Source organism: Palaemon carinicauda, chromosome 3 (genome assembly GCF_036898095.1).
Source record: "Palaemon carinicauda isolate YSFRI2023 chromosome 3, ASM3689809v2, whole genome shotgun sequence".
Classification (NCBI taxonomy): Eukaryota; Metazoa; Arthropoda; class Malacostraca; order Decapoda; family Palaemonidae; genus Palaemon; species Palaemon carinicauda.
The window spans coordinates 201,856,028-201,868,598 of NC_090727.1; the positions used below are offsets into that span (position 1 = coordinate 201,856,028).

Consider the following 12,571-nt stretch of genomic DNA (forward strand, 5'->3'; position numbering starts at 1 on the left):
TTGTATGTATGTATATTTATATATATATGTATATATACATACACATACATATAATTTTACATGCATACTTACATATGCATATATATATATATATATATATATATATATATATATATATATATATATATATATATAATGTACTTATATATGTATATAGAATATGCATATATATACATATATATATAATATACATATATTTGTATATGTGTATATATATACATAGACATAATATGTATATATATATACATATATACATTGTAATTCATGAGTATATAAATAAGAACCAAACCATCCCTTCAAACCACCAAAACTGCGAAATAACTTCAACGTACCCTTGCTTATATCGGCTCTCCTCCATAATACCTAACACCATTCCATAATTAGTTTCGCTAATTATCACTCCCTCGCGGTATAATGACAACGAAGCCGTCATGTCATTAATGACGGCATTGCACCCAAGGGATTTCTCTTCTTTGGGTTGCTGTCCCGTTGCAAAAAGGATGATGATTGAAAATGCAATGACAATATTTAGCAGTATTTTGGTGTTTCTACAATGTTTCGTAGTGCTTTGGGTCAGAGGTGTATACACGTGTATGTACAAACACATACAGTACATACATACATATACAGTATATATATATATATATATATATATATATATATATATATATATATATATATATATATATTTACATACACATACATATATATGTGTATATATATATACATACATACACACATATGGGGTTCCTAGAGATTGTGAAAGTGGAAGGACATGTCTGAGGCCCTTGTTGTGCTGTGAACTAGTAACGGCTGATGGTGATGATAATATATATATATATATATATATATATATATATATATATATATATATATATGTGTGTGTGTGTGTGTGTGTGTGTGTGTATATGTTATATATATGTATGTATATGTATATATATATATATATATATATATATATATATATATACACATACATACATACAGTAGACACAAATACACATATATGTGTGTGTGTTTGTGTTTTTGATTTGATATTAATAAGCTGTTCGTGTCATTTGCATAAAAACTAGATCACTTGTGCATAAAGTCATGTGCTTACTTATTATGAGTCTACATTCTTTTTGTACCTCTATTTGCATACAGCGTTCCTTTATTCACACGAAAAACACATACAAAAAAAGCCAGAATATATCAAGTTCAATCACTCCGGTATTTGAAAGAATTCTTTTTCGAGAAAATGAATAATTTGCAGAACTAGAATTTGTATATTCTCAGAATAATCAAATGCCAGAATACATAGAGTTCAAACACTCTGGTATGTTAAAGAATTCGTTTTTGAGGAAAATAATTTGCAGAAATAGAATTTGTATATTCTCAGAATAATCATAGGCCAGAATACATAGAGTTGAAACACTGTGGTATGCTAAAGAATTAGTTTTCTAGAAAATAAATGATTTGCAGAACTAGAATTTGTATATTCTCAGCATAATCATATGCCAGAATACATAGAGTTCAAACACTGGAATACGAAAGAATTCTTTTTCGAGAAAAATAATTTGCGGAACTAGAATTTGTATATTCTCAGAATAATCAAATGCCAGAATACATAGAGTTCAAACACTGTGGTATGCTATAGAATTCGTTTTCGAAGACAACACTTACTCTACAAGTCTGGTCTTTGTTTATGCTCAGAATAATCAATGAATTTGTACACGTCACATTGAACGAAAACTATTGTATCTGGAGCAGTGCCCTAGATAGTGTGTCTTATCCCGTCTAGAGCAATGTCCTAGATAGTGTGTCTTATCCCGTTATGGCAATCTTTACACATGAACTGTTTTCTGATTGATAGTCGAGAATCATAATCTGTTTGAGTATAATCGAGTCCTTTTGTTTATGATATTGTTTTCTAGTAATTTGTACTTTGCCTGTGTTAACGGTTGTTTACAAATAAGGAGATGTAAGGACGTTCATAAAAAAAGTCTTGTTTTATTGAAATACAAAATAGCCATTGGATATAAAAGACTAAGTTTTTGGTAAATACAGGGAACATGATGAACGAAAAGATGGCAACAAAATTAACGTGATGTTGTAAAAGATAAGTTTTCATGAATACAGGGAACACAAAGAATGAAAAAAATACAAAAAAGATAACGTTATGTTATAAGAGACAAGAATACAGACAGTACGAAGAACAAAAAAAAATATACAACAAAAGATATCGTTGTGTTATAAGAGACAAGAATACAGACACCACAAAGAACAAAAGAAAATATAAAGAAAAATAATGTTATGTTATAGGAGACAAGAACAGACAACACAAAGAACAAAAAAATACATAAAAGATAACGATGTTATAAAAGACAATTTTAATAAAAGGGCAACACGAAGAATGAAAGAAAAGAAAATACAAAAAATATAACGTTATGTTATAAGAGACAAGTTTGATGAAGACGGGGACCACAAAAAAAAAAAAAAAGATACAGTAATATGATATTAAAGTTAAAAGTGACGGATAAGTGAAGTAAAAGAATACCCATTAATGCTTGAGATGTAGAACACCATCAAGAAAGCCTCTAGGGACTCTAGCTTCAAGAAAGAGATATGTTCTGGACATCATTTCTGTCTTCAGGATCACCCCATAGTTTGGCTGCTGCATCCAGGGCAGCAAGGGTATGTCTGAAAAAGAAATGGACGAAACATTATAAACCGGTGATAGTAAGGAAAAACTGTTTGTACTCATGAAAAAAAATAATCAAACAGAACATTATTGAGCAGTGAACTCGTGATAATAAGTGGATAAAGTATGAATGAGTTAAAAAGAGAAGAATAATGTTTTATGAACCCATTGCAAACTGGTGATAGTAAGGAAAAACTGCTTGTACTAATGAAAAAATAATTAAACTTAGCCTGCTATTGAGCAGTGAACTCCTGAAAGTAAGTGGATGAAGTATGAATGAATTGAAAGAAAAGAGTAATGTTATAGGAAATCATTACAAACCGGTGATAGTAAGGAAAAACTGCTCGTACTAATGAAGAAAATACTTAAACTTAGCCTACCGTTGAGAAAATTAAGAACTTCATATACCTCTAAGCAACCTTCCTTTGTCCCATAATTGACTCATACACAAAGTTTCTTAAAAATCTATTTATTATATTCTACTTTTATGATTAGTGGACGATCGATTGATAACAAACATTCAATAATTGAAACTGAGTTTAAATTCAGTATTATGATAGTTCTGCAAACTTGAACATACTGAACGTAATAAAACTACAATTCTGTGCAACGAAATGACCCGTCCTCAGTCCTGTCAGCCATCATCCGTGTCGCATGCTCTTTAGACAGTTTATCTCAACTGATCCCAACCTCTGTAGTTCTATCCACAAATAAATTTCTAAGTGATAACAAAATAAGAATAATTGGTATCCCTTTTCATGTGCTAAAATACCAAATGCAAAGCAACCAGGATGCCTATCATCATTAGATGGGTAACAGATCATATTTGATTTGGAATAAATATATTCAGCCAAGAGCTTCTGCTCAGAGAGCTTATTCTTCAACTGAAAAGAAATACTCGTACAATTTGACCCTAAACGAAACCCTTTCTGATCCAACTCTGGAACATAAGTGGTGGGCTGCACTTGAATATGCACTGTTTGGTGTAGAGGCAACAGTTCCTCCTTTGTTTAAACCAGATGGCCGTATCACCCACTGTCCAAAGGAAAAGGAAACCCTTTTGGCTGATGCGTTTGACTGTAAGCAGAGTAATGAGAAACTTGATCTTCCCCATTCATGTTTATCTGAGGCTAAACTTAACTAGTTCAGCTTTTCGGTCTCATGAAATTAAACCTCTCCTGTTGGACCCTGATGCTTAATAATACAATAGGAAGCACAACTCACCTCCCCTGTTCTGCATCATTGAAGGCATATTTGTCCTTGTACACCTGCCACAGCTCTTCAGAAGACACTGACAGGCTTCTACCGACGCCGCCAGTTAAGACATCCACGATGAAGAAGAAGCCGACGACCAGTAGTGACACGAGGACAATGACCTCTGGACCGAAACCGTCCGTGATTCCAGGAAAAGCAAACCTTTCAGTAATTCCACCTAGATTGTTCGTATCGAAGAGGCCGTTGTTCTTAAGGCCTTCTTGTAGCTGGTAGATTATTGGCTGGAGAGCGCTTTTGGCCATCTTTCCTTCCTGCAAAAGAGCCAACATGAGTTCCAGGTGGTTTGGTTATGTAGAGAGAATGGAGGCTGGTAAATTAGTGTAAAGTATTTGCCGGTAATGGTTCACAGTCTAACCAACATGAGTTCCAGGTGGTTTGGTTATGTAGAGAGAATGGAGATTGGTTAATTAGTGTAAAGTATTTGCCAGGAAGGATACACAGTCTTGTGATGCAATGACTTACTTAATCACAGACATGCTGTATCACTATGGACATTGTGTGAATGTAGAAATGACTGTTGATATTACGCATATATATATATATATATATATATATATATATATATATATATATATATATATATATATATATATTATATATATATAATGTATATATATATATATATATATATATATATATATATATATATATATATATATATATATATATATATATATACATGCGTTTGATTGTCATATGAAGAGAAGGTAATTAGTGCAAGAGAAATATAAACAAAATATGTATATATATATATATATATATATATATATATATATATATATATATTTATATATATATATATATATATATATATTTATATATTTATATATATATAATATATATATATATATATATATATATATATATATATATATATATATATATATATGTAATCATAACCATATAAAGTTTTGCGGAAAGTTCCTATTGAATGTAAATAAAGTTAGAAGCGAAGTAGAAAATACTGAAGAAATACATGAAAAAAAAACTTTATTAAATACTGAAGAAATACATGAAAAAAAAACTTTATTAAATAACTTTATAAAAATGTGGAAAAACTTAATGCAGGAACATTTGAGTCTACATTTTAGTTAATGTAACTGGAGAAATAAGTTTTTGAACATAATAAACTATTAATAGGTTGAATTGTTTAAATAATATTGAAAAGAGTAGATTGGTTAAAGAACACCTGTAAAGGGTAAATAGCTTGAGTCTAAAAACAACAGATGTTTTGGGAATGAAAAAGCTGTAAAACTAAATTCCAATGAGGATTTAATTATAAGAGTATATGATTATCAAAATGGATTTTTTTTTTTGAATATGAAATTTGGATAAACACTTGCTGTATGCACTAACGACTTCTTCCTAAACTGACTGAGTTTTAACTAAATTCAGTTTATTGAGCGAAAACTTTTCTATCTTAGCCTTTATCATAATCAAATACTTAGTATACTTTCTTTACAATTTTCTAGGCAATCGTAACCTTTCTACTAATCAGGTATTTACTTTCTTTTACAAGGTTCGAGATTATCTTCACCTTTATGATAATCAAGTATTTAAGGCTATCTTAACCTTTATCATAATCAAGTACTTTCTTCAGTTTACAAGATTCCAAACTACAGTATATTAACCTTTATCCTAATCAAGTATTTCCTTTCTTTTACAAGGTTGCAGACTAAACCTTTTTCATAATCAAGTATTTAAGACTATTTTAATCTTTATCATAATCAAGTACTTCCTTCAGTTTACAAGATTCCAAACTACAGTATATTAACCCTAATCAAGTACTCACTTTTAAGTTCCCAGAAGTACGAGTAGATGAGGATGCTTGTGTCACGGAGGTCAGAAGGGCACTGAGGCTTCGCCTTACGTGATATTGTGATGTATACGTGCCAAGAATGAAAAGCCCCCTGACCGAACCACTCGTGGCCAAACCAGAAAATATTCTGTGCTCTCTTTCGTTCGACTTAAGCTCGTGGTACCTAATGGATCCCAGATACCCGACCAGGAGTACCCCCAGTGGTAGTATACATTCAGATCTGTAAGATACAACGGGACATCTTTGCTAGTTTCGCATAAACAAGGGTTGTGGGCTGGGGTCTTCCTTGAAACGCCCAGGGCACAACACGAAGATGCACAACACAACGATCTGGTCGTAAGCAGAGTCATTTCAGAACTAAAATCTATTTCAGATTTATATGGAAAGGACTAAATCTATCTCGGATTTATATGGAAAGGACTAGATCTATTTCAGATTTATATGAAAAGGACTAAATCTCTCTCAGATTTATATAGAAAGGACTAAATCTATCCCAGATTTATATGGAAAGGACAAAATCTATCTCAGATTTATATGGAAAGGACTAAATCTATCTCAGATTTAAATGGAAAGGACAAATTATTTCAGATTTATATTAGAAGGACTAAATCTATTTCAGATTTGTAGGGAGAGAACTATATGTGTTTAAGATTTATATGAAAAGGATGAAATCTATTTCAGATTTATATGGAAATGACTAAAACTATTTCAGATTTATATGGAAAGGACGAAATCTATCTCAGATTTATATGGAATGTTACAACCTACCAGGTTGTAATGCAGGTTCTTAAATTCTCATGGATTGCAGTCGGTAAAAATACGTCAGTGATAAGGAAAGACGGAAACAAAGACCCAAGAAAACTTAACAATATTTATTATAAACAAGAACAATAACTTAAATCAACCTTGTGAGATTAAATACACTTACACATATTCAAGACAACAAATAATGGTTCTCGGGAACTCACAAGAAAATAACCTAAAGCTACTACACTAAGCCCTAAACATGAGAAAATTCCAAGAGAGAAAACACTTAATAATAACGAGGTGGATCCAAAATACAGCTAGCCAAAGTCAATAACCTAATAATAAAAAGGAAGAAGGAAGTAGGAGATGAAAACAACGAAAACCTTAATATTCCTACCTATCTTACAAAACTAAACAATACAGAATTAAACAGTTACACAACATAGCAATAGAACTCGTATATATAGAATTAGACAATTAATAATATATATAACTTCACCTCAAGTGAAGTACAGAAGAGTTGAACACAAGGCCGTACTTAATTCCTCAAGCCGCTATACTGAAGGGTACAACTGTACGCCAGGCACTGAAGGGCAATCCACTTCCCTACACAAAAGGAACGATAATTTGTCTTACCTGGCGTCAGCCTCCCTACTTATCACCTCACGAGCCAGTTTGCTCTCACACTCGTACACAGCTGGACTGGATGAATACGGCCAGTAACATCAAGGTTCAGTGTCGGGAAACAGCGTCGACACAAATCCCGTGCGAATCCTCCGACGGGAACAAGTAGCAGAAAACTACCGTCGCAAATGACATGAGCATCTGCTAAACACTTCAACAGAAGTACGAAGGTAATAGCTAAAGCCGTCCTCCAAGTCACAAGGAATGCTGAGACGAGAAATATTGTTGGTGAGAGCTTGTCAAGACCCGAACTGCCTTCACTGGTCGACCATGTCCACTCATCACCTTCCCAGCGTTCATCAACACTCACAGCAAAAAAAAAACAATCGTTAAAACGATAGTCCACTAATACACAAAGGAGGAGGAGGAGGCGCAAAAACACTATTCAACAATCGGAGAGCCACTTACATTAACACTATAGTAAACAAACAACAAAAATACTTTAACTTAAAAAGAAAAACAAGGCTGATTTAAATAAAATAAAGAAATAATTTTACGTTAACCTAATACCTTCCTCCCCCAAAACAAAAAAAATTATTCACATAGAATACATTTTTTTTTCAAAATTAAATACTGTAAAAATGCTGAAATGAAAATTAATTAACAATGTTACGGAAATACAAAACCTGAAAAGAAGTTATAAATATAACAATACATATGCCAAAAAGAAAAAAAACACATAGCTTCACGAAGAAGACTTACCAAATCAGAAAATGGGACTCTTAAATTAAAGGCTAAACTATACCTCCAACGAATACAAAATAATAGGAAAAAAAATTGATAGACCTTACTAAGGTTGAACATACAAAAACAACGGACTTAACCAAACCTACATATAAACTAAACTCTAAGATAAGGACTCACTCATACGCACACCCATACTGGCCATTAGATTTTACTATGGAAAAATAGTTTTATACAAACCCCATGAAGACACGAGAAGGGCGAGGGAGGGACAAAAGCCAAGATTACATACGAGAAAGGGCATCAGGAATGCGGTTCTCCGATCCCTTAATATGTTTTATAACCAGAGTGAATTCCTGCAACTGCAAAGCCCATCTCAAAATTCTCTGATTGGACCCTTTCATCCTTTCTATGAACACTAGAGGATTGTGGTCAGTCCAAATCTCTATCGGGAAGGAGAAATTGGTCACATAGGGTTTAAAATGTAACAAAGTACGAACCAAGGCCAAGGCCTCCTTCTCGATAGTTGAATACCGCCTCTCTGCTGCCAATAGTTTACGGCTAAAGTAAGACACGGGAAGTACCTCTCCAGCCCCATTTCTCTGAAAGAGAACACCTCCAATGCCCACATCACTAGCATCCACCGCGATAATGAAAGGTTTCTGAAAATCAGGGGATATTAATATTGGGTTTGATATCAGCACCAGCTTGAGTTTAATGAAAGACTCCTCACATTGAGGAGACCACGCAAATTTCTGTCCTTTCTCCAATAACTTAGTAAGCGGCTGAGCAATGTCCGAGAAGTTTCGCACAAACCTTCTATAATAACCCGTCATTCCAAGGACTCTCCGAACTTCCCTGACATTACTCGGCCTCTTCAAATTTAAAATGGCATCGAGATTGGCTTGTTTAGGGGCTACCTGACCCAAACCAACCTCATGACCCAAATAGCACACTTTGGCTTTACCAAATTCACACTTACCCAAGTTCACAACAAGACCGGCATCCCTCAAAGCTTCAAACACTTTTCTCAATCTTACTATATGAGTTTGCCAATCATTGCTGTGAACAACTAAATCATCAATATAAATCTCAGTGCCTTTCAACCCACAAATGACTCTGTTCATAAGCCTCTGAAAGGTGCATGCAGCATTTTTCATCCCAAAGGGCATCACTTTACATTCGTAAAGCCCAAAGGGAGTTACAAATGCGGAAATTTCCCGGGCTCGATCAGACAGGGGCACTTGCCAATACCCTTTCAGCAAATCCAACTTGGTTATGAATTTTGCAGACCCTATCTGATCGAGACAGTCGTCAATGCGAGGCAAAGGAAAAGAGTCATTTTTGGTACTGGCATTAACTTTACGGTAATCCACACACATTCTGTACTTTCCATCAGACTTTTTAACTAAAACTATCGGAGAGCTCCAAGGACTTATCGAAGGTTGGATGAGGTCATGTTTCAGCATATACTTTATTTCCTCCTCGACTATGTCCCTTTTCACTGGATTTAGTCGATAAGGACTCTGCTTTACGGGAGAAGCACTGCCCACATCCACATCATGCTGAAGCAACCTCGTCCTACCTGGCGAACTAAGAAATATTTCTGGAAAAGAACAGATTAAATTAATAATGTCCCTTTTCTGGGTAACTTCCAGATGGTCCAGCTCTCTTTTCAAAACCTCTAGATTTTGAACGTTATTAAAGAGAGCATCAGAAGATACCTGACCAACCAAGTCCTCAAAGTTATCCTCTGGAGACTCTACTTCTACAGACACAGGTTCACACACTATAGCTAAAGGATCCCTACCACCTGAAATATAAGATTTTAATCTATTAATATGAAAGACCCGGCACTTTCGTTTGGTCCCGGGGGCTTCAATTTCATAATTCACTTCAGACAATTTTCTCAAAACCTTCCAGGGCCCCTTATACCTTGGCTCAAGGAAATTGTCTGAGTCTGTACTCAACACCAATACCAATTCCCCAGGCTCAAACGATCGCACCTTGGTTTTCTTATCAAAATTTGATTTCATGATTACTTGGGAGGAAGCCAGATTTTCTCTTGCAAATTTCCACGCAATGGCTAACTTTTTCCGTAAATTCTCTACAAATTTCATCACATTAAGTTCCTTTTTCTGCCCAGATGATAACAATTCATGAAAAATTTCCAACGGACCACGTACTTTGTGCCCATAGATCAGCTCAAAGGGAGCTACACCTGTAGATGCATTTGGATGGTTCCTTATGGCAAAGAGAGCAAAGGGAAGTCCCTTCTCCCAATCCTCTCCTTGTTCATAGCAGTATTTTTTTAAAACTGATTTAAGTGTCTGGTGGAATCTTTCCACCACACCCTGACTCTCGGGATGGTAAGGTACGCTGGTAGTGCACTGAATGGCCAGTTCAGCACACTTACCCCTAAATACCTTACTCGTAAAATTCGTCCCACAGTCGGTCTGAATTTTACGAGGAAGTCCGTATCGGGAGAAAAATTCAACAAGCTTCTCAAATACTGCATTGGAAGTTATCTTTTTCATTGGGAATGCTTCAGGAAATCTAGAAGCTCGGTCCATGATGGTCAGGAGATGAGTAAACCCCGTCTTTGTTCTGGGCAAAGGCCCCACCACATCTATAACCAATTCCACAAAAGGTTCCCCAATTGCAGGAATGGGATTTAGAGGTGCTTTAGGGATCACTTGATTGGGCTTTCCCATCACCTGACAAACCTCGCAATTACTAACAAATTGTTTTACTGATGATTTCAATCCTGGCCACCAAAAACATTTTGCTAATCTTTTGAACGTCTTAAATACTCCAAAGTGACCAGAAAAAGAATCATCATGTGACAACTTCAAAACAGACTCCCTAAATTGTGAGGGAACCACAATTTGTTCCACTCGAGAAGTTTTGTTCAGATCATGTGTAGATGGACGACTAATTCGATATAACAAACCTTTCATTACACAAAACCTCGGTTTAGTTAAATCGGCTGTGTCACCCAACTCAAAATCAAACTCTTGTTTCTGAGCCTCAATAAACGTTAAACGGTCCCAATCAAGTTGCAAGATATTACTAGTACTACTAGGACTACCTACTGGCCCGGGCCTTTCTAACTCTACTTCTAAACTACTTAAATCTAAGTCATCACCATTTATCAAATCAGCTGCCTTAGCGGAGGCCCGAGTCACCACCGTCACAGGACAAGCATTCACAGTCACAATAGGGAATAATTCCAGACCCCTATGGTCTACCATGTCATTTCCTAAAATACCATCTATATTTGGAATAGGGAGTTTCTCCACCACAGCCAACTCTGTTACCTCATTATACCCAGGGAATGATAATTCAACTTCCACCAATGGAGCTGAAACCACAGTATTCGGGAAACCTCCCAGAATCACGTAATTCCCTGAATATTCAACTAAACCATTTAAAGATTCCCTTAATACTAAAGAACGAGCTGACCCTGTGTCTCGCAAAAATTTTACCTTTAGAATTCCTGAATTCGTAACCAGTCTACCAGGCCATATATATTTATCATAGAGTCATGAAGGTCTATTACCAGTTGGTTTTACATTGCTGTCATCACTACTATTCACATTGCTACCTTCCGCTACCGGTGGATTCTCAACCTTGGGGGTGTTAGGAATAGACTTATTTGTTATTACAGATATAGGATTGTCAATATCGTTATTATTTCTCTCCAGATACCTCCTCCTGGCATTACACTGAGCTTGATAATGTCCAGGCTTATTGCACCAAAAACAGGTCCCATTACCTTTGCTCACATTACCAGACACTACCCTGTTTTTGGAGAAGAATCTAGAGGGCTCTCCATTTGAAATATTTCCCTGAGTCTTCTCATTCTTATAATAGGTTGGAACACCTGACTGCTTTACCCTGTTGTTAGCTACATTATTATATTTATTATTACCATCATTTGGCTTGGCAGACTGGAAATCTATACCCTGAGACCCAAAATTGCCGGAGCCTGCTCGATGGGTTAAAATAAATTCATCGGCAATCTGAGCCGCTTTACTTAGACTGACGGCTTTCACCTCTTCCAAATATATCCTCAGTTCTTTGCTACAATACTTCTTAAATTCTTCCATCAACATTAATTCCCTCAAGGAGGAGAAAGAGACTACCTGACGACTCTTCAGCCAATTATCAAATTGCTCCTCCTTGAGCCTCGCAAACTCAACATATGAAACAGAAGCATGCTTACTAAAATTTCTAAATTTTAGACGATAGGCCTCAGGGACAAGATCATAAGCCTTGAGGACCAACGCCTTTACTTTACCATAATCACGGGCTACACTCTCCTCCAAAGAATTATAAACCCTGATTGCCTTGCCCACCAGCCTACACTGAATTAAGACTGTCCACATCTCGGCGGGCCAAGACAACCTGGTAGCTACCCGTTCAAATGCTTTAAAAAATTCCGGCACATCTTTTTCGTCAAATACAGGGACTAACTTCAAAGCTGCCCCTATATTAAATTTATCGACATATGGACCACAAGGAGTACTCAATTTATTAGGAACATTTTGTAATTTAGCCAACTCCAAATTTACTTTAGCCATCTCTAGTTCATGTCTCCGCACCTTCTCGTTCTCCTCAAACTCAAGTTTCACTAACTCTATCCTCTTGCAAATTAATCTATATTCATAGTCCTC

The 12,571-nt window shown here is 35.4% G+C and overlaps 1 protein-coding gene across 1 annotated transcript; it reads right to left on the minus strand.

Moving 5' to 3' along the window:
- Nucleotides 1-2,017: 2,017 nt before the first annotated feature.
- Nucleotides 2,018-5,891, minus strand: LOC137638187 (uncharacterized). Its single transcript, XM_068370271.1, has 3 exons — nt 5,751-5,891; nt 3,908-4,209; nt 2,018-2,682 (listed from the first exon to the last, which is right to left on the minus strand). The coding sequence occupies exons 2-3, from the start codon at nt 4,198-4,200 to the stop codon at nt 2,595-2,597; spliced, it is 381 nt and encodes a 126-aa protein (XP_068226372.1). The 5' UTR covers nt 4,201-4,209; nt 5,751-5,891; the 3' UTR covers nt 2,018-2,594.
- Nucleotides 5,892-12,571: the final 6,680 nt, after the last annotated feature.